The 23,230-nt window shown below is 43.8% G+C and overlaps 1 protein-coding gene across 1 annotated transcript in view; it reads right to left on the reverse strand.

Annotated features, from left to right (window-relative positions):
* Positions 1-225: 225 nt before the first annotated feature.
* The window catches only part of LOC130485221 (cyclic AMP-dependent transcription factor ATF-7), a 137,015-nt gene continuing 114,010 nt past the window's right edge, over positions 226-23,230 (reverse strand). Inside the window, exons 7-13 of the mRNA XM_056858357.1 lie at positions 20,199-20,356; positions 19,397-19,496; positions 18,360-18,473; positions 11,705-11,857; positions 9,495-9,692; positions 6,869-6,977; positions 226-593 (exon numbers count right to left, since the gene is read on the reverse strand). Of these exons, the coding sequence (XP_056714335.1) occupies positions 376-593; positions 6,869-6,977; positions 9,495-9,692; positions 11,705-11,857; positions 18,360-18,473; positions 19,397-19,496; positions 20,199-20,356 (1,050 nt within the window). The 3' untranslated portion in view covers positions 226-375. The remainder of the gene's footprint in view (positions 594-6,868; positions 6,978-9,494; positions 9,693-11,704; positions 11,858-18,359; positions 18,474-19,396; positions 19,497-20,198; positions 20,357-23,230) is intronic.

Consider the following 23,230-nt stretch of genomic DNA (forward strand, 5'->3'; position numbering starts at 1 on the left):
CACCATGAGGAACTAAGCGAAGAGAGGGCTTAGTGTTAACATAATTTATACCTGAACTGTTACCATGTATGATCACGCCGAGCACTGCTGACTCTACGTGAGTGATCTGCCCTAAAGGATGGTGAAGTCGCTCAGTCCGAAGCCATCCTTTAGAAACCGGGTGGTCATGTGACAAATTGCTTTGGGGCCAGGATCTGTATGGGATAGGTTGTGTTAGAAGCTCCATAGCTGCCCTTAACTCACCTTTAACCAAAAAAGAAGAAGCGAAAACAAAAAACGGTATCCACCCCATATTGATCGAGGGGCTTAGTTATGGATCAGTCTCTCCGGCTGCAAGTTCTTATTGGTTAGTTCTATGTCACGTGGCTTGAGACATCATCTGCCCGCAGACTGGGACTGCGGGGACATAATGACGTGCGGCTGCAGGGGCACGCCCAGTTCTGTCCTTTGGCTGGCCATCTGGGTGAGGACTGAAGTGGCGACGGCTTCGGCGGCGGAGCGGACTATCAGCCCGTTGGAGGAGGCGGTCAGAGAACTGTGCTGGATGACGGGAGCCGGGGAACCGGTAGGCTCGGAGCTCTCCTTTGGGCTTTCTGCCCCCCCCCCAGCCCAAGAAAAAAAGAAGGAAAGGAAGAAAGAATTTAGAACACTAGAAATTGTAGAATTTTAGAGGTCTCGATTTCATACCTGGGCAATCATTCTGTTCCCACCCACCACGTGTATTCTCCAGCGATTTTAGAGGAACCCCCCCCACACCCAACAGAACACTACTGACAGAAGATATTTAAAAATGTTCTCCAGCTGCTGACTTGACTTGAAAATGTGGTACGCTTTGCCGTTGTTTAATTAAACTAATCCGGGCCAGCAAGTTGGGTAGATTCTGCATGAACAGCAGTTCTCAAATTTTAGCAATCCAGAGACCGCAATTCTGATTTAAAAAGTTTCAGACACTGGCATATTCAATATGCGACTACTGCCGCCAGGATTCTATACGCCTCATACTGGAAAATTCCAAAAATCCCGGACTTATCTGAATGGATCCAAAAGTTACTAGACTTTACTTTGATGTCAAAACTAATGCACCTGATGAAAAAGAACTCGCTGGATGATTTTAAGATGAAATGGCAACCAACATATGATAAATATCTCTCTGTGCCAAATATTATTGCTAGATGTAGGATATAGATATAGGTCACCAGCTGGTATTTAGTATCAGAAAATGATAATTTCAGCCAATGGTTAGATTTAAGGCTATTAACTCATATTGTGGTATCAGAATGTAGTTGATTCCCTTTTTGGGGGTTTTCATGGCAAGAGACTAACAGAGGTGGTTTGCCAGTGCCTTCCTCTGCACAGCAGCCCTGGTATCCCTTGGTGGTCTCCCATCCAAATACTAACCAGGGCTGACCCTGCTTAGCTTTTGAGATCTGACGAGATCAGGCTAGCCTGGGCCATCCAGGTCAGGGCAAGTAATCTATTATAGGGCACTATTAAGACTTAAGGGTGAGAATTCTAAGGGTGAGATTGAAGTGGATGTATGAATGTATTACCTTTTGAACGCTTGGACACACACATGTGTTTGTCTTCTTCTTTTTAACCCCTTTTTGTTTCTGTATCCCATTATATAAAATAAAAATTATAATTAAAAAAAAATTCAGACACTGGCCGAGGGCTGCCCCTTCTCCTCTGGCCGTGCACCAGACAGCCCCCTTTCAAACTGTGGGGCAAGATGGGGCCTCTGTCCTCTAGTGGCTCTCAAAACGTTACAGTGACACCCGCATCAGCTACAAACTAAAAAAAAACCCAAACCATGCAAGTTTAAAGGTTCGTATTTAGCTGTATGTGGTCTACAACATCAGAGAGCAGCTGATTCTATAGGGCCGCGACTGACCCCAGTCCTTAACCTCATCCATCGACTGGAAGGGACTTTACATGGGAAACAGCACGAAACAGCAAGAAATTGGATTAGAAGTTCTACTCAGCTTCTCTTGAATATTGCCAGCGTGGTGTAATGGTTAAGAGCGGTGGTTTGGAGCGGTGGAGTCTGATCTGGAGAACCGTGTTTGATTCCTCACTCCTCCACATGAGTGGCGGAGGTTAATCTGGTGAACTGGATTGGTTTCCCCATTCCTGCACATGAAGCCAGCTGGGTGACCTTGGGCTAGTCAGAGCTCTCTCAGCCCCACCTACCTCACAGGGTGTCTGTTGTGGGGAGGGGAAGGGAAGGAAATTGTAAGCTCGTTTGATTCTCCCTTAAGTGGCAGAGAAAGTCGGCATATAAAAACCAACTCTTCTTTACGTTTCCATCAGTGTGAATGTGAGTATTCCCCTGGGACAGTACTAGTTAGTATCGTTGGGCATACCACTGAAGTGCTTAAGGCTGAAATACAAACACATGGCTTGCAAGAGAGGGGGCTCTCGCATAGCTGCCGCAGTAGGATTTTAGAAAGATGTCAACGTACCCTTTCTGGGAGGAAGGGAGGGCAAGCTGTGTTCCCCCCGCCCCGTGCCCTGGAACCTGCTGCTGCCCTTCATGGATATGGAACTGTACCTGTGGTATAGTCATGAAAAGATCTATTGCTGAGAGAATGTCGGCCTCCTTGTTTGAAAGAGCGTGCCTTAGCTGGCAGGCTGCCTTGTTGCTTGAAATGTAGTTCTCACCAACCGGCAAATCCGAAGTGGTTGCAACAGACCTACTCGCTCCCTAGCTCTGTTTCAAGTGGAAGACTGGATCTTATTCAGCCTGCAGACCTGAATATTTCAGGGGATATCCATTGAGACATTATCTGGAAAGTTGTGCGGAAATGTGTTTCTTTCTAAAAATGGACTTATTTTCGCTGGAACTGACCGACTGCTTCACTGGGGATCGGATGTAATTAGAGGCCACTGTTCACTGGGTATACCACAGAAAAGAAGCAGGAGAAAATGCATCCTGGTTAAGATCAACAGCAAAACCAGCTACTGAATCTGCTTTTTGCTTCAGGGGTGCACACATGTCACCAACAACCAAGAGAAAAGCCCAGCTTTGTAAAAGATAATGCTGTAGTTCTAGTTTGAACCAATACTCACTAGTCATATTGTACTATTCCCCCCAAATTTTAAATGAATGTCTGGTGTAGCGTTTTATAGGAAGAAGAAGAGTTGGTTTTTATATGCCGACTTTCTCTAGAACCTAAGGAATAATCAAACCTGCTTACAATCACCTTCCCTTCCCCTCCCCACAACAGACCCCCTGTGAGGGAGGTGGGGCTGAGAGAGACTGACTAGCCCAAGGTCACCCAGCTGGCTTCGTGTGTAGGAGTGGGGAAACAAATCCAGTTCACCAGATTAGCCTCTGCCGCTCATGTGGAGGAGTGGGAAATCAAACACGGTTCTCCAGATCAGACCCCACTGCTCCAAACCACCACTCTTAACTACTACACAACGCTGGCTCCCACCCTGGGGGGATCATCTATCTATCTATCTATCTATCTATCTATCTACCTACCTACCTACCTACCTACCTACCTACCTACCTACCTATCTAATCACATTTATAATCTGCCCTCCCCAGCCAAGACTGGGCTCAGGGCAACTTATATAATATAGATTATAAGATAAAAACATGTTAAAACAAATTAAAACCAGCGTTAAAAACCAGCCTATAACATCACTAACCTACATCCACTAATGTGAAATATGGCCACAGTGAAAATCCTGCTGCATTCCACATCCCCCCGAAATAGCATGGTAGATGGCAATGCCCATGTTCTTCTTCATTTTCTCCTTACAGAATGAGACACTCTGACACTGTTCCCCCCCCCCCCCCGCCCAATGATTTACAAGGTATTATAAATAAAACAACCCAACTGTGAATGAAGAACCTGTAATTCCATCCACAAGCTCTGGCATTTCTTGTTTAAAAAGCTGTTCAGTCACAAATCTCAGTAATAACAACATAAATGTCTCTCTGTGTGTGTGAACACATGCATGCACACACACTCTATTCTCTCGCACAGAAAAGAAGAGTCTCTCATGCAGATGTGAACCAAATTTCTATTACTGCCACTAGTAGGCTCAAGGACTAACAGTGTGACCCATACCCCCCCCCAAGTTAACGGCGGGAGGGGGGATGTTTTTCTGCATTGTGCACAAAGGAACAGCCTTTGGAGGAGAAGAGAGAGGAGGTTTGGTTTCATTGCCACATTTCTTAAGCCGCAAGTCACTGCCGTGAATCAAAATAAGCTACAAACGCTGAGAGCACACAGCAAAGTGCATATCTGTGCTCATTACATGCAAGTGACATTCCTGACATGTTGAATCTCTACCAGCTAAGCAAAATCTTGTTGGTTCAAGCTTTTAGAGTGTTGCACCAGAGATTGTTGGATATTGAGAGCTGAACTCGGTACTCATTAACTAATAAGATAGTTCCCCAATTGTGTATGGCGTAGTGACTGATTATGGGGCTTCAGCCCATAATTTATTGCATCTCAAATCTCTGCAAATCTGCCGAGCTTTTATGCGTGCAAAGTTAAATGTTTTGCCTTCAGTAGTCCTTTACGGAAGATTCTTGAGAACTCCTCATCAGAAAAGGTTCTGCCCGTGTAGAGCTCCTGAATTTTTATCTCATGTTTTGCTTCACTGTAATTTTTATATTGAGTTGAGGAACTCTTTAATTCGCCCTCTTTTACACAAGTTTAAAGGCCACTCTGATAAGCAGTTAGTTTTATATCTTCTATCTGACCGGAACCCTCATATCAAGTAGTGAAGTATCTCCTTGCTGCCACGAGGCTCCGAGAATTGATTGTCAGAATATGTGGATATTTTCCTTTTTCCTCCTCTTTCAAAGTTTATGATTTTGTTCATTGGTTCTTGTAGGTTATCCGGGCTGTGTAACCGTGGTCTTGGAATTTTCTTTCCTGACGTTTCGCCAGCAACTGTGGCAGGCATCTTCAGAGGATTAACACTGAAGGACAGTGTCTCTCAGTGTCAAGTGTGTAGGAAGAGTAATATATAGTCAGAAAGGGGTTGGGTTTGAGCTGAGTACTGTCCTGCAAAAGTAATGTGCTAATCATTGTCCTGTAAGTATCAAGATAATGTTCTAATGAGGGTATGGTATGTTAATATGGAACCATTGTATCCTGAAGTGATCTGTTAATGTGTGTAATCCAAGGCTAATCTGCATGGCTATTGTTGACTGTTGCCTTTGTTAGTCTGGAAGGCATATTAACATACCATACCCTCATTAGCACATTATCTTGATACTTACAGGACAATGATTAGCACATTACTTTTGCAGGACAGTACTCAGCTCAAACCCAACCCCTTTCTGACTATATATTACTCTTCCTACACACTTGACACTGAGAGACACTGTCCTTCAGTGTTAATCCTCTGAAGATGCCTGCCACAGTTGCTGGCGAAACGTCAGGAAAGAAAATTCCAAGACCACGGTTACACAGCCCGGATAACCTACAAGAACCAATGAGCTCTGACCGTGAAAGCCTTCGACAATATTTTATGATTGTTCATTTGTGATATTTCTCGATGCTCTGCGATTTGGTTTTGCAATTTGTAATGAATGCCTAATAAAGGTTTTCAATTCGATTGGCTTTTTGTTGGTCTCTTAAGGTGTTCCTGGACTCAAGTCTGGCTCTTCTACTGCCGACCAACATGGCTACCCTCTCAAAACCAGCTGACAAAGGTGGTTGACCATTGTCTTCTTCTGCTTAGCGAACCTGGACTTCCTTGGCAGATCCCAACCCAAGTACTAACCAGCTTCCAAGATATGACTGAGATCAGGCCAGCCTGGGACATCAAGGTCAGGGTCTTCTAGGACTACTCAGAGCTATTTTTGTACTCCTCTAGGAACTGAAAATATGGCTGGATCCCTTTCACTAATAATGCTGCTGAGGAAAGTAACAAGGCAAGTACCTACAGACTGAAATCGTGGGCGGGATCCCGCCAGGCAATCGTGGAAGAAGTTTTACTTAACTTAGTTCCATCTGCACAAGATAATGTGCAAGAGCTGCTGTAAGATAAAGGGCTGATTTTTCATCTACTATCAGTGTTGCTGTGTACAAAAATCAAAAGGACGTTTAAAATGCAGTTTGGATGTGTGGTACAATATTATTAAAGCATGCCATTCCAGAAGGAAGGGTTTGCTGAAACAGACCGTGCGCTATGTCTTGTGCAGGCAGAAACACGACGGGATAGAGTCATGCTGACTTAGCGCAAAGGCCGCTTCTGATAACTATAGAGACAGATCACGACAGGTAGCCGCGTTTGTCTGCCTGTAGCAGTGGAAAAGAGCAAGCGTCCAGTAGCACTTTAAAGACTAACAAAATTTCTGGCGGGGGTATGCGCTTTCGTGAGCCACAGCTCACTTATTCAGATACCTTTTCTTCTGATGACTGTGCATTTCTGCTTATGCAAGAGCTCTTCTGAAAGAAAAAGTGTTCTGTGGGATCCAACCCATTAAACCAGGGATCTGTATACCACCTTAGAGAAACACTTCTGACTCACTCACTCACACACACACACAATTATCTCAGCCATCTTTAGAGCAATACCATAAAGGTAAGACAGCATTCTTATCCATATATTGCAGAAACTGAACTGAAAAGATACGTAGTGGCTGGCCTAGGGCGGTGGAGTGAGTTCATGGCAGAGATGAGATTCGGCCCAGGGGCTTCCCTGGATGACTCTCTTCGCCACTACAACCAGAGCTGTGTCCTAAGGTAAATGGATATCTACCCATAAAATTATCATTTGACTCTCATGAATACCGAATCACTCCAAAACCCCATTTTATACAGTGCTTAGATCCCAGACCAAGACGCTTTCGGCCGCCTTTGCCCTGGAGGTACGTTCAGATCCTGCAGCTTACCGAGATAGCCTTGCGTTTTCTTCTGTAATGCAGTGACCGGGCAGTCCTTGTGAGCCAGCAGTAGCTGTTTGAGTTGAGCAACTTCGTTCCTTAATAGTGTGACTTCATTCTGTGGGAAAGGAAACATTTGCTCTTAACTGTGTGTGTTTGCACACCCAGCCTGGAATTGTTACAGACAGAGTAAGCGTCTGGAGTGGGTCACCAGTAATGAGAGCTATTGCAAATAGCCGAGGGTCTACGCATTGCAAGTGAGTGCTCGCCTGACAGCCTTTACAGGTTATCGAAGACTTCATTTCACCTTTCTGTGTGTGTATTTAAACTGTCCGGATCCTGCCCTACACTTAAATGTGTTACTGACTTTTACCTTGGCTGCCTTTTAATGACCGGGATCAAGCTTGAACAACAAAAATGGGTGAGATTTTTATATAATTAGATTATGCTGAAAGGAAAATTGAAATACAAAATGCCCTTGGTCTTCAAAAGTACTTGTTATCTACAAGTACTTTTAAATAATGCTGTTAGCTGTCTTCATGGCCCTGATTGGGCAGAAAGGCGAGATATACCTTTTATAAATGGTAATAAGAACAATAATCGTTCAACTCATTGGACAGATGGACTGAAAGTCAAGCACCTCTTGTTGCTCAGTGGAAGACTTATAATTCAAATATATTTCTATCACTGAAACATAGTGAAGGTCAAAAATCCACCTAATCCACATGGCGGAGGAAAAGCCAGGCAAGGGGATGCTGAAGGCAACTACCGAAGAGTCACGGCACCAGCTGGGAAGGGCCCAAGAATGCCTCCTGCTATTCTTAGCCTCTAACAAGCAGGAGAGAAACCTGCAGGGGTTAGAGGCCACAGCCTGTTAAAATATACGAGCAGAACCTGCTCGGACTTGTAACTCTGCCACGGTGGGTCTGCAGGCGGCATTCCAAAGTTTTTAACTCCAGCAAATAAAGGCATGGGGAGATTTAAGTCAACACACACATGGAGGGAATTCTTTTAGGAAGAGGAAACCTGAGCGGCTGCAGAAGCAGCTACCTTCAAGCCTGTAATGACACCCCTTGGAAATGCACAGAAACCCTAGGAGGAGGATGGCGCACGTCTGGACTCGGAGGGCTCACTCCACCCCAGGGGTCTCAAACTCAATTGTTATGAGGGCCAGATATGACCTAAATGCTGCTTGGTCGGTCCAGGCCATGCCTCGCCAGCCCAGATCGAGAGTGGTGGAGGGGTGGCTGCCTCGGCTGGCTCGCGGGACAGGAAAGAGCTCTCAAGGGGCCGGATCTGGCTCTTGGGCCTTATGTTTGACACCCCTGCTCTACCCCATTCTTGACTGTAATTTTAAAGGACGAGAAGGGGACAAATGGTCTCATAGATGACACTGGGAGGGGAATCATAGAGTGGGAAGGTACCACCAGGGTCATCTAGTCCAACCCCCTGCACAATGCAGGAAATTCACAACTACCTTCCCCCCCACACACACCCAGTGACCCCTACTCCAGCAACAGAAGATGGCCAAGATGCCCTCCCTCTCATCATCTGCTTAAGGTAATAAAAAAAAGCATTGCTGACAGATGACAGATGAGGAAGATCTACCTCAGCCTCTAACCTAAAATGACTATTCAGCAACAACAGGCCACCTAGTAGGGGCAAACCCCAGAGCTGCTGGGATTTGTAAAACCAAACAAAATCCTGATGCCAACCTGGTCCCCCTACTCAGGCAACACTGCCAGGATCTAACAATAGCCATACGATGGAGGGCTCGTTCATCAGCTCGTCTTCCATTATAATGTAGGCCACCATATGCCAACAGTGACATTTTGCTGTCTATGTAAGATAAACAGGTCAGGCTATCCAAAAAACCCTGGCAACTTTCAGAAATCAGTGGGATGACATTTCATTCTCCTAGGACATTCCACCGCTAATCCACAAGCCACCCTTATTCCACAAAAAGTCAACAAATTCGATCAACTGAAGTTAATCAGAAAGCTGGATACTGTCCAGCTGGGTATCAAAAAGAATCACTATTTCCTCATACATTACAGGTGATTAGATCTCCTAAATCAACTTAATAGATTGTCAAGATTCGAGTCCAGTTGCATCTTGAAGACTAACAAGATTTCCGGGGTATACGCTTTTGAGAGAGGGCAAAGCTCCCTTTGTTAGAGGTAGTTTTTAGTCTCAAAAGCTTATACCTGGGAAATCTTGCGCTATTAAACTCGAATCTTGCTGTTCTACTGCATACCAACACAGCTATCCACCCGTCACTATTTTTACAGACTGTGTTATCAGCTATTAATGTTGCTTTGGAATGGTTAATATGTCTTTTTTAACTTCTAAGCATTGCATAGAAATATGCATTGCTTATTCAGTGCATTTTATGTCAAAGTGTACCTCTTGCAATTCACTGCGTTTCGACCCGCAATGTTTACAATCCCTCCCCCTATGTCCATCCATGCATATGATGAGGGGGGCTCTAGTCCATGAAGCCTTATGTAAACAAGCATAAAAAAGAGAATCTTGTGGCACCTTAACTCTTGCGGCACCTCTGGAACCTCTGTCAAGTGGAACCACTTGCAACATAAATGGTTGCGGCTGGGAATGCTGCTGGCGCTGCACTTACGCTTAGTTGGATGTTCTGCGTTGTGAGCTCCTCGGCCTTCTTCTCCAAGGAAGACACCCAGATCTTGCGTTTCTGACGGCAGCGGGAGGCTGCAGCGCGGTTCCTCTCCAAGAAACGTTGCCTTCGTTCATCTGGATCTTCCTCCACCGTGCGTCTCCGTCGGCCGCCAGTGCTGGGTGTGGGCTGAGCTGGGGAAACCTAGGGTTGAAGAGTGGAAGAACAACAGGCAAATCAGCAGGCAAGATTAACAATGCAGCCAGTGCATCTCTCAGGACTCTTGGCACCCAGTTAGCATCAATGTGGTTTAATTTCGCCGATTCTGAGCTTCGTCGGTGGAATGAAACACTCAAAGACCAGATGCCTACATGCTATCTTTGAATCCCATCAGGAGCAAAATTGTACCCATCAAAAAATATTCACATTATCTATAGAGGATTTTAAGATGAAATGGCAGCCTTTATATGATCATTACTCGTGTGCTCCAAATTCTTTTGTTTTACAGTAAATATCTATGTAGACTGCTAAATATGAAACTGGTATTAGAAACCTGAAAATTTAGTTTAAATGAGAAAGCAATGTGTATGCATTATTTTGAAAGCTCGAGCTTTGATATGAATATTCTATTTTATTCCTTTTTTATTCCCTTTTTTCTTTCTGTATCCAAATATAAAAATAAATAAAATATTTAAAAAAATATTCACATATCAGTAGTCTTTGCAAAACAACAGTTTGTTGCTCTGGCGATTGTTATTCTTTAAGACCAACCCAGATTTTGTGTGTGTTATTTTGAAGGAAATGAACTGCCAAAAGAAACATAGATCTACAGGTTCTCACCTTAGTCCAGCCTCTAAATTATGTGTACCAGTTACTCACTGTCAGGCACATATGGATAGTAAACTTTTGGAAGCTGGTCTAGCTGACAGAGCAGGTGGCGATTTTGATGGAAGGCTGGCAGTGGGTGTGTTGGCAGGAGCAAACGGGGTGTGTTTAAACCCAAGTAATTAAAACAAGGGGAGAAAGATCTCAAAATATTGCTTCTGTGTTCCAAATTGTGTCCCTACCGGCTACGATGTCTGACTGGCAAATGCCTGGCAGCAAATGGTTGAGGCTCTATGCAGGGCAACAGGCTTTCTATATGAATTAAAGAGGAATCGGGAACAGTGCCCGAACTGCCCAGATTCTGCAACCGGAGAATTCAGATTTGGCAACAGGGAAGAACTGCACGAAATAGGTAAATACGCATATAACATTTTCCCTTTTGAAAGTTTTTGGAAAAAGATTAGAATGCAGGTTGGGGTGGCAGAGGACGGTGCACAGAAGAGTCATGGGGACAGACTCTGAGCTCTGTGGAGTGAATTACTGTCACCTCCGAACACCTGGAAATCTTGGCTGAAGGCAAACAGCTTCTTTCCCCCACAAAGCTGAAGATGGTGTGACAGATGGGGCATCGTTGCCTGCTCTGTGTACTCTCATTGCACTATTAGATGCCGCACTGTGTTCTAGCATACAAGCGTAGCTGAAGAGATTTCCAAATTATTGTGGCACACCCTCCCATACCTAAATGCTGTCGCCCCCTTTTTACAAACACAAACACACGCCTTTATTGGCATATAAAAAAGAGGAATATACATTAGGATAAATCCGAGTACAAATAAATAAAGTTGGATAAAACAATCCCAAATAAGCCATTAAGGAATACCACATACCATTCCCATTATCTGATTGCTAACTGCAAAAACCCTGCAACTGATTCAATTATTTAGGGGTTTTGTGGGGTCGTAAGGTAGGATGTCCTGATTTCATCAGAAAGCCATTCCCTGTTTATAAACAGTGGGTCAATGAACTGGGATCGGCTACAAGCATAGAAGGAACAATTAAAAAGGACATGCACAAATGATTCTATTTCACCGTTCCCACAAGGGCAAACTCTGTTCATAAATGGGATTTTATGAAATCTTTTGTATAACAAGGCAGAGGATAGTGCTTTTAGCCAGCGTTTCTCAACCTTTTTACCCTTGAAATAATATTCATGTCTTAGGGAACCCCTGCTTATGATTACATATGATTAGCCTATTCATCACTATTTCTCGTGGAACCCCTAGCGATTTCTCGCAGAACCCTAGGGTTCCAGGGAACCCTGGTTGAGAAACGCTGCTCTACGCTGTAGCGGTGAAGCACCCTATTTTGAGTCATCGTGATTTCAAGCAGACCTGTGGTTGTGCGGGAGATGGTGCGTCAGGGTGCTGGATAAGTATCTGACCCTGTTCAGGACGAGATGTCACCATTGTGCTAGCCGACCCGACCATCATGTTGCTGCCGTTCAGGGAGGAAGTCACTCCTTGAGTCAGGCTAGCTTTCAACCTCTGGAAGGGAAAGAAAAAACAGTCAATGGGGGGATCACTGGTTTCTTTCTGAGGTTTTTGCCCCGTCTTCTCTGTTCGCTGCAGGGATACTGACTTTTGAGTGGAATGACTGGAAAAGCTCTTGGGACATTGAATTAGCTTCAGATTCTCATTTCTGTTCTCAGGAGAGATACAGGCTGGTAAATATCTATGCAGTGTCTGAACAACAGTAGTATTTTAGGAGAATCTGTCACATTAATATGGAATAATTATGCAAATCTCTCCTACACATCCAGTTAAGAAATATTTCAAGTTCTTAGAAGATACCACCCATATTTTAGATGCCCAACATTTGTTGGGTCTTAATACATCCCCCTTAACAGCAACTAATCTGAAGGATTTCTGAATTACTACATAACCCTGAAGAGAAGAAGAGTTGGTTTTTATACCCTGCTTTTCTCTGCCTTTAAGGAGTCTCAAAGCAGCTTACCATCTCCTTCCCTTCTTCTCCCCACAACAGACACCTTGTGAAGTAGGTGGGGCTGAGAGAGTTTTGAGAGAACTGTGACTAGCCCAAGGTCACCCAGCAGGCTTCATGTAGAGGAGTGGGGAAACCAACCCGGTTCACCAGATTAGAGTTTGCTGCTCTTAACCACTACACCAAGACTGGCTCTGGCAAAAGATGTCCTACAAACACATTAGCTTGTTGCTTCATGCATTCCTGAGTTTAGCCCTGACATAAATTAAGCTCTGCTCTAGTAATGTTACATGTATGTTTGTACATTTTTGTAATTATGATCCTTGACACATGCATCATCAGAGCCAGAATCCAAAGTAGTAATTATATCGCCAAAGACTGCACCTCTCCAAGCCGTATGGCAAACTGCTTTTGAAACCAAGGGGAGTTTCAAAAGCAGCTTTGGATAAATAGCACGGGGAGGCTGGCAGTTCAAACAAAATACATTTAAAATTGTGAGGCTAACACAAGTTCTTTGCACCAGCAGCTCTTTAGGATCCTAGTCGATAAGAGCTGAAAATTTGGCAAAAGATTTTTTATAAAGTTTTGCCTTTTCTGAAATATTTCATATCAAACCAAAACATTTAACTAACAGGTACATGGAACAACACAGTAAATAGTTTGTGAAATGCAGGAGAATATTTCAAAGTATAATAACATACCTACTATATATAATGTATAATAATAACTACAGTTAGTACCTTTAAAGAGAGAGAACCGGTGTGGTGGTTAAAAGTAGTGGTTTGGAGTGGTGGACTCATGTCTGGAGAACAGGCTTTGATTCCCCACTCCTCCACATGAGAGGCGGATGCTAATATAGAGAACTGGGTTGGTTTCCTCACTCCTACACATGAAGCCATCTGGGTGACCTTGGGCCAGTCACAGCTCTCATAGAGCTTTCTCAGTCCCACCTACGTCATGGGGTGTCTGTTGGGGGGAGGGGAGGGGAAAGTGGTTGTAAGCCAGTGTGAGTCTCCCTTAAGTGGTAGAGAAAGTCAGTGTATAAAAACCAACTCTTCTTCTTCTTCTAAAAACACTCATTCCAACAGCAGTGGTCATCTTTCAGTATATTGGAACTAGATATTATGCCACACATGTAGCTGTCACCAAAAACTGGCTGTCAGTATTTACAACTTATCCATGCCCTGACACCAAAATGTTGTGCCGTTTCCTCACCCCACTGGGTTGTGGAGGAGAGGGAAACACGCAATGACATGGTTTCAAGGCATATTGTTATGATGTCCGTTTGTATCAGATGGTACAGGAGGAGGTGGGTGAGCAAGACACATGGATGCCATTTTCTGTCTATACTGTTACATTTAACATCCTTTACTCTCCCACTCCTTCCTTGTTGGCTACCTGTGCTCTCCCTTCTCTTGCATTATCAAAACTGATACTAAACTGCTTGAAGCAAGAACTGGTCACTTTTGCTTATGTTACTCTGCAAAATAACATCTAGACTTTAGGAAGATGTAACGTCTAGACATTAGGAAGGATTTTCTAACAGAGTGGTTCCTCAGCGGAACAGGCTTCCTCAGGAGGTGGTAAGCTCTCCTTCCCTGGAGATTTTTAAGAAGAGGTTAGATGGCAATCTGTCAGCCATGCTGATTCTATGACCTTAAGCAGATGATGAGAGGGAGGGCATCTTGGCCATCTTCTGGGCATGGAGTAGGGGTCAATGGGGGTGAGGGGGTGAGGTAGTTGTGAATTTCCTGCATTGTGCAGGGGGTTGGACTAGATGACCCTTGTGGTTCCTTCCAACTCTATGATTCTATAATTCTGTTCTATGATTCTAAGTGTCGTGTGCACCAATGGCACAGAAGCTATTCAATTGTATAGACTGTAATCATTAAAAAAAGACCATAGGATTATGTTTCTGCGAGCTTTGGAAATTATTTTAAATTAAGGATGGATGAAAGTCCTTGGCTGCAAAAAGCACACAACAGATCTGCCCACAGTTTAAGAACTTCTAGTGGTGGTCATAGCACCCTGGCTAATACTGGGATGGGAGACCACCTGGGAATACCAAATACTGTATGCTTTGGGGAGGGGCTGTGGCTCAGTGGTAGAGCATTTACTTGGCAGGCAGAAGATCCCAGGTTCAATCCCCAGCATCTCCAGTTAAAAAAGATAAGTGATGAGAAAGATGTCAGCCCAAGGCTGTGAAGAGCTGCTGCTGGTCTGAGTAGCCAATACTGACCTTGATAGATCAAGGGTCTGAATCAGTATAAGGCAGCTTCATGTGTTCTCTGTGGTTTGGCCTTAAGTGAGATTAGCTTGGAAGACACCAGGGAGACAGTCTTCTCTGCCGGAGACCCTGAGCTCAGCAATTCCTTGCTCATAATGTCCTGGTCAGCTCTCACTGGTCCTCTGGAACCTGTTAAAGATAAGCTTTTCTGGAAGGCCAGAATCCCGGTAAGCTGATTTTAATGACTATCTTGTTTTGATTATGGACTTTGCTTTCTTACTCCCTTTAGTTTTTATAGTCGCATTATTACGACTACAGTTCTTTTTTGCTGTTAGGTTTTCACCACTATTTTTTGCTGATTCATAGCAAAGAACAGGAGTTTTAAATTCTTACTTTACTTCTTTACTTTTATTGCATTGGCTCAAAGTCAGCAAACAACAAGCACTTTATATTCTTTGTACTGTTTACTGTTTTTCTGTTTTACCTTTTGTCTTTTTAACATTTTTAATGTTATAAATCAACACCTACTTGAAGGACAGGAGATAAATGACATACACAAATGAAATATATAATTTTGTCTTTTTTTGGTATTAAAACATTTATTTTCACATCTGTTTCTTTTCCCCTCCTCTCTAAGAGCTGCTAGCGTAGGGACCCTGATGATACCTACATAAACCAGATGGAAAAACTATTCCACAAACCTGAACATCATAGGAAGCTACAAATGAAAATCATTTCTGGATTACTTTGTCAGGTTATTACTGCGGACCTAACTATCAGGCTACTTAATTTTTTCCCTTCCATATCTTTAAAAATATGTTCTGTACAGCAAGTGAAATTCAAAGCAAAAGAAAAAGAAAAGAAATGGCACTAATTCCCCTTTTCCACTGGCAGCGTTTTTGAGATGCCACAGAGGAAAGGTGGTAGTTGTTAAAAGGAATCTTTTTAAAATACGATTTTTTTAATTTTAAAGAAATTGAAAATTACAGCAACTTTTTAAAACAACCTTGGTTTAAGAAGAAAGCTGAAGTTAACACATAAGTACGTTAAGGCCTAGGTTTATAATCTCTAAAAACAGAATCATAGCTATTGCATACAGACCTTGAGGCTGCTTTTCTATGTAAAATGAGAACACCATGGAGAAAAAAATATGTGACCTGAGGTTAAGCATTGCAAATGGCACAATAAATCATCCACTGTTGTAGCTAATACACAGGTCCAGTAGGGATCCTGCAAGTCAACACAAGCACTAGGATCCAGGAAATGCCACCCAATGGCTTACCAGAGTTCATCTGGATGATCTCGCACTCCTGTCTGATGACCTCAAACTCCCTGAAGGATCCCCTTCTCCCTTATAACCCTGAAAATTCCCTTAGATTTTCATCTGAAGCTGTTCTCTTGGTAATAACGTATATATTCATGACCACTAAGGAAGGCCTACTCAGGCCAAAACGCATCTGGTCAAGCACTGGTCATTTACATTGTATATCGACTGCATAAGAAGTTTACAACTGATTTTTATATGTAGCCTGTATCTGTATTTTAAAAAATTTCACCGTGTACACCTTGCAATAAATGTAATTATTTTGTTATATTGTATAGTTTGTAGCTCAACCTTTGAAGCTCTGTCTACATGCTTGGTTTAATTTTTCCCCTTTTTTGTTGTTCTGCTGTCCTCTTGGTGCCTTCGCCTCCAAAGTTGGGAAGGATGGGGCATGAGATAAGACCTTTTCCATTGTGGTTGCTAAGGCTTTGGAATGCCTACTACAAAGAGATCCATCTGGCACTTCATGAGTTAAAATTTATGCGCCAAACAAAGGCCACTTGACGTTTCTTCTGCTTTCAGTTATTCTACTGCATTGGTTGCCTGGTTTATTATTTTATTGTGGACGGTTTTATATAAAAGCATTTTGGAGAAGTACAAATATTTAACTAGATAATGAAATAAAGATTCAAATTCTCAAACTATGATTATTTATGATTGGACCAAGCTTACAACAATGACACTTCCGTTCCTATTCATGGATAAACATTTTTACCTTTTCTTGCTTCCGCAAAGTTTTGGACAATTGTTAAAGCCTGATCGTATTCATATTTACTGAGGCATGCATCTTAATAAGCATGCACAGGACTGAAGTCTCAGACTTCAAATCAATGATCTTGTTTAGTATCCTTGTATGTATACAAAGAGCCAAACAGAAATCTCTGTCTCTTATTTCAAAAGACAAGTATGCTGCATCACCACAGTTTTTGGTTTAGCTGCAGTATGGCAAGCTCCTCTCCCTCAGTCACCACACCCTTCATATCTTTGGGCAGGGGAGTGCTCCACTCCCTTCTCTCAAGCCAGAAGAAGAGTTGGTTTTTATATGCCGACTTTCTCTACCACTTAAGGAAGAATAAAACCAGCTTACAATCACCTTCCCATCCCTTCCCCACAAGATACCCTGTGAGGTAGGTGAGGCTGAGAGAGCTCTAAGAGAGCTGTGACTAGCCCAAGGTCACCCAGCTGGCTTCATGTGTAGGAGTGGGAAAACTAAGCAATTTGAGCTGGAGTTAGCCACATATTGTAGGAGTTGGTTGCAGAGTTAGAACAGGTTAACTGAGAACACATGATAACTAAAAGCAGTAGAAACAGCAAGAGTCCAGGGTATGAGCTTTCATGAGCCACAGCTCATTTCTTCAGATACAACAAGAATCCTTAAGTAGAGAAGAGCGAATTAGACACACAATGGCAATGTAAATGTCAAAAGCAAGTAAATGATATTAGCAGACGTGACTGGGTTAGGTGTGATATGCAGAGAGGTAGTAGGCGTAGAGAAATTAGCATTGGTAATGAGACAGGAATCCCAGTTCTCTATTCAATCCAGGAGAATGCATTGCCTTGAGCTTCGTTATTAGTTGTAATTCAGCAGTCTCTCTTTCTAATCTCCCTTTGAAATCCCTTTGTAAGAGAACTGCTACTTTTTGATTAGCAACCAAATGTCCTGGAAGGTTAAAATGTTCCCCCACTGGTTTCTGAATATTGTGGTTTCTGATGTCAGACTTATGTCCCATTTAATCTTTGCTGCAGCGACTGGGCTGTTTGTCCAATGTAGAGGGTGGAAGGGCATTGCTGGCACGTGGTGGCATAAATCCAAACTCAAAAACCAAAAGTCACACATGAACATGCATGAAGCTGCCTTCTATCGAATCAGACCCTTGGTCCATGAAGGTCAGTACTGTCTACTCAGATTTGCAGTGGCTCTCCAGGGCCTCAGGTAGAGGTCTTTCACATCACCTCCTACCAGATCCTTTCAGCTGGTCAGGTTTTCCCCCTCCTCTTAATGCTGTTATTGTTTGGGGAGTAAATACAGAAATAATCAATAGAAAAGAGATTAAGGTTAGTTCGCTGGAGAGCTCCTATGAGGTTAGTTCGCTGGAGAGCTAGCGTGGAGTAGTGGTTAAGAGCGGTGGCTTGGAGCGGTGGAGTCTGACCTGGAGAACCGGGTTTGATTCCCCACTCCTACACATAGAGCCAGCTGGGTGACCTTGGGCTAGTCAGTCTCTCAGCTCCACCTACCTCACAGGGTGTCTGTTGTGGGGAGGGGAAAGTGATTGTAAGCTGGTTTGAGTCTCCCTTAAGTGGTAGAGAAAGTCAGCATATAAAAACCAACTCTTCTTCTTCTTACGTCACCCCACCAACACACTTCTCACACCCACGCTCACAGCTTGCTGAGCCTATTGTTATTTTACTTTAATTAAATTTTTCAAAAGGTATACCTTGCCCCTCTGCCCTCATAAGGGCCACCATGCAGCTAACGTAATGTAACGGAGCTCACCATTTTCGCTTCTGAGTGCATTGGAAGGCCTGAAGGTGAAATGGAGCCGCTGCCGACAATTGGAGGACCAGGAATACCGGGAATGTTTGGCACTACAGACATCGGCCTTGCAAGCTATATGCAGAAAGGGAAGCTTGTGTTAAACGAAGCAATTTTTATGATACTCTTTTGACACAACTCCCTCCTCGAGGGGAACAATGCTTTCCTGACGAGCTTTATATTTTAGGGATCTCGCCATCAGTGCTTTTAAAAGCAGTATTACAGCTGCTTTGAGTCACAGTGCTATTGGCGGTTGTTCTGAAATGGTTGGAAACTGGAGGCAAAGGAAATGGCTCTTTCTTCTCTTTCCTCGGGCAGCCTTTTTTAGACACCTCAGTTGTAAATGTCCCAACTAATCCTGAATAAAAGGCAACCACTAGTCTTGTAGAATGTATAATCTCCACCCCAGCCCCCCCAACACAAGGCAGCAACTTTTGGTACACTTAAATGGATTCACAGAACACCCGTGAGGACACTGACATTGCATTTGCCTGTGTGGTAGAGTCAGCAGCTGAAGCGACGCAGACTGCACCAGAAGGTAGTCAAGTTTGTCAATCACATACCCCGAGAAAAATTCATAGGCAAAAATAAAAACTAAATAACCATTTCATGCCCTGAAGAAGCCAGGGAGGGAGGTTTTTTTTTGGTCTGGCTTGGAAAGGCCAACATGTTCTCTGCAAGCTTGAATGACCTCGGCATAGAGCTAGCTAATCAGAGAGCCTGTAGTTCCCAGCCCTGAAACCAACAGTGAAAGCCATCTGCTCCGACGGTGGCTCCGGTTTTGAGCCTTAACGCTCTGCAATGTGTTTGGCAGGCACCACTGCCTTGCGGGCAACAGGGGTCCCTCCGCCCCCTCCCCCTCCAGCCAAGGCTGATCTCACACAGAGGGGTAGCGAGAGGTGTCGGTTTTGCAAATTAAAGTGTTCGCATATGCTCTGCGAAGGGAAAAGCTGTCCCTTCCTGTTATCAAAGGCGGCCGTGCTGGAAGCCTCTATTACCGATATGACAGAAGGCATCTGAATGGGAGGGCCAGGAAGGACGGGCATGGTCTGCCCGTTCACAAGTTGCATGACGAGCGGCATGGAGCCGGTTGGAGACCTGGAAGAAAACAAACACACCACACACACACACCTCAGTTCAGCATACATGTAGAAGCAGATCATCTACTGTGATTAGTGGTTTTGATTTTAGAAGGTATATCTCACTAAGAGATACGATTTCTTATTTAACGTAGCCATCTCAAGTTTGAACTGTGTTAGAGTTCTTTTTATTGTTAAGGCTTCAAAATTATTAATGTAAAATTGTAAAAAGAAAACAACAATAAAATATATAAAAACAAGCTAGGTTACATGAAAAATTCTAGCAGATCTGAAGTTCGTGCCCAACACATACCAGATGCAGGTGATTCCCTTTGACGCACAGACCCTCCCCTGTGCTAAGCCACCCATACAGCATGCTGAACATCTTTGCAGGGTTAGAAGAGTCTGTTAGGAGGAGCATTAAGTTTCCTAACCTAACACTTTAACAGCCAGCTCATTGGCCTCCTCGTCTACAAGCACACGCCTTTCAAAAGAACAGACTCTCCCAGCTTGCTTTTATCGGCTCAAATTTTAAGTAGGATAAGCAAGGACTTTCCTATGGCAGCTCCCATTTGGTCTAATATCCAATCACTGTAACCTGCAAGGCTTTGAGATCATGAGATTGCAGGAAAAGCTACCAACCATTAGCTGCTGAAGGCCCAGTTAGAAGCCTTCTTAAGATCCCTTCTTCCCACACATTTATGTGCAACTCGTTACTTACCCGAGCTGCCTGTTGGAAGGTGGAGCCTGGGTGATGACCGAAGTCGGTGAAGGAAGAGTGGGGTGGAGAGGATCATACCCCATGTGCAGCGGAAGCGACCCAGGTCGCACGATGGTTGGAGTAGGAGTGGAAATGATAACAGGCTTGGAAGCACTCTCCTGAGAAACAGGCACACGCTCATTGTGAGAGATTATCACTTGGTTGAAATGATCATACGTGATCCTCCTATCCATCCTCAAAGATTTCGCAAAAGAACCACAGCTCATGGGAAAATGGATACACAGAGTAAGTTCAGCTGCACACATAGTAACTAATATCTACCGGGGAAGAGGGCCTTTTCCTGTAGTTGTACCCCATTTATGGAGCTCCCTTCTTCAATGGATGCTCAACAGGTGTCCATCTGATAACTGTCAAAGTCCAGGCTTTGGCAGGGTAAGTTTTCCCTTGACCTGTGTCAAGTTTGCTCTGGCCATGTCATCTGGGGAAACGTACAGTTTGGTGACTTCGGGGTCTTTTACTATTTTATTGATATCTTTATTATATAATGGTTTTGATTGCCACTATGAAGTGCTATAGGTGGAAAGGAGGCATATGCCTCTTTCGGATAAACATGACATGGTTGGAAGTCCTAAACCACATTGGAAACGCAAGAAAAATAATCCTTCTCTGGAAATTCTGATGAGGGCGAGACTCGCAACAAGCACGGAAATGTTGCTAACCTACTTTAACGTAGCATCTACATTGACATAATGAAACCATCAGTGAATACAAATACAAAAGAGAATTTCTCAAACCCAGGAACCTTTATTTTTTAATATGTCATTGGTGGTGTTGGAAAGTGCCATCAAGTCACAGCTGACTTATGGCGACCCCATAGGGTTTTCAAGGCAAGAGACGTTCGGAGGTGGTTTGCCATTGCCTGCCTCCACGTGGACTGAGAGAGTTCTGAGAGAACTGTGACTGGCCCAAGGTCACCCAGCAGGACCCATGGGGAGGAGTGGAGAATCAAACCCGGTTCTCCAGATTATGAGTCCTCTGCTCTTAACCACTACACCATTACCACTAGAATAACTCATGCAGACGTTACTTGGTTTAATAAAAAGCTCAAACTCTTTTGCCTTCTTTCAAAAGAAACCCGCCCATTGCTACGTTTTTTCCCTTGGCACAGTTGAGCTGGGACCAAGGCACAGCACCTTTTCTGCTGTGTTGTCCAAGTTATGGAATACACATCCCTTTTACTTGCTGTGTTACTGTATTTATAACTGTTGTTTTACATTAACACGAGAAAGAAACCCAGCAGAGGTAGTTATTTGACTATCTTTGCTGGGTAACTGCTATTTCACGTTGATTTACAGTTTCTGTCCCTTTGTTCTTTTTTCATGAGGCCACTGGGCTCAGTTTCTTTTTATCTGTTGCCGCTTTCATGGAATTTGTACTGTGTTTTAAGCTCTATCGTATTACTGTAAATTGCCTTGGAAATTGTTAATTGAGAAGTGCAGCACATGAATGCTAAAAAAAATTAATTAGCTGTGAACTTCACTTCCCATTAAAAGAGATGTTGCTTTAAAATCACGCCAGTCGTGCCTGATACTTCATCCTACTGAAATTTAGCACAGTGATAGAGGGGAAGGAAGAATGAATCAGACTTACAGGGCATGAGTAAACAGTAGGTAGGGGCAGCTAGTGGGGTCTGGGGGAGAGTTAGGGGTCTATTAAGACTGGAAGAAAAAGTTTCCTTCCAGAGTTTCTTGTTGACTCACTTGGCTGTTCAAGCTGAGTAGAACGTCTGTACCTTTTTAAAAACTACTAATGAGGACTCACCCTCCTCGGCAGGAGATTTAGGATAATCACACCAGAGGAACACACTAGTGCACTGGTCCCAGCAGTCCGTAGGTGCAAGTATCACAGATCTTTCCCTTGTTTTCCTCCTCCCCAGCAATCCTTCCTGACCCCGGAAAAGTTGACTCTAGGGGTCCCAGAACGCACATGGATGAACCAACACACAGGCTGGGGGCCTGCACTGAGGAGGAGGGGGGGAAGTGGAACTACCTTCTGCGCTCACTTCTGTCAGCAGAACAGCATGGATAGAAGAACAGAAGGGTGATTTCATCCCCTTCTCCCTCCACATGGGTGTTGCGACCCCGGGAATCTACTTTCCTGAGGGCAGAAAGGACTGCTGCGGGTGAAGGGCATGGAAAATATCAGCATCCATCAGCTCCTTCCACGGACAGATCATGACCCCTTTCCTTCAAGCTCCCTTGACCCAAAGGTCTTGAGAAGAAAATGGGGAGCCTTTATTTCTTTAAGAAAAATATGGTGGAGAGATACTTGGCCACCACCAACGTTGTTCTTGGATCTCTATCTACTAGCAAAAAGGGGACTATTTTATCTTTTGTTATGGTGGCAGGTAATTTAATTAAAATAGGGGTAATCCATTGATCATGATAACAATTGTATTGGGGACCTTCCTACATCATTTGAAATAGTGTGTCAACTCTCTTCGGATCACACGAACAGTCTGTCCAAATAAGGTAAGTTATCGTATCTTCCATTCATGATCTCTCTGTGTCACACTAACCTATTTTGCAGCACATTCCTTGTCCCGCCACTAATCTGGTTTTGATTCAGACAATTATTTGCATCACATTTCAATAGGAAAAGCCTCTGTGGTCGTTTATGCATGGGTACTTTCACTCACGTTCGCCCCCGGTCTGTCTCGGTTGTTCCTTGGAGTTATGCATGAGTTTTCCGTCCATTAGAGATGACCTTGCACCCAGCCCTTGCAATGTCCGGGTCATCCCGTTCCTCTGTTAACCCGATTTTTCCATCTTCCCTGAGAACAGCCTGGGTGAAATCCCCATGCATAAGGCAAAGTGCAGGACATGCAAGCTTAGTTTCTCTCACAGCAAATTACAAACAACATGTCCAGAGGAGGGGATTCAAATACTTCCTGCTTCCTGCAAGCTCTTTCTGAACAGAAAGAAAAGCTTTTTAAAACTGAGGCTTGGATTTCTCCCCCCGCCTTCCTTTCA

Source organism: Euleptes europaea, chromosome 1, assembly GCF_029931775.1.
Source record: "Euleptes europaea isolate rEulEur1 chromosome 1, rEulEur1.hap1, whole genome shotgun sequence".
Taxonomy (NCBI): Eukaryota; Metazoa; Chordata; class Lepidosauria; order Squamata; family Sphaerodactylidae; genus Euleptes; species Euleptes europaea.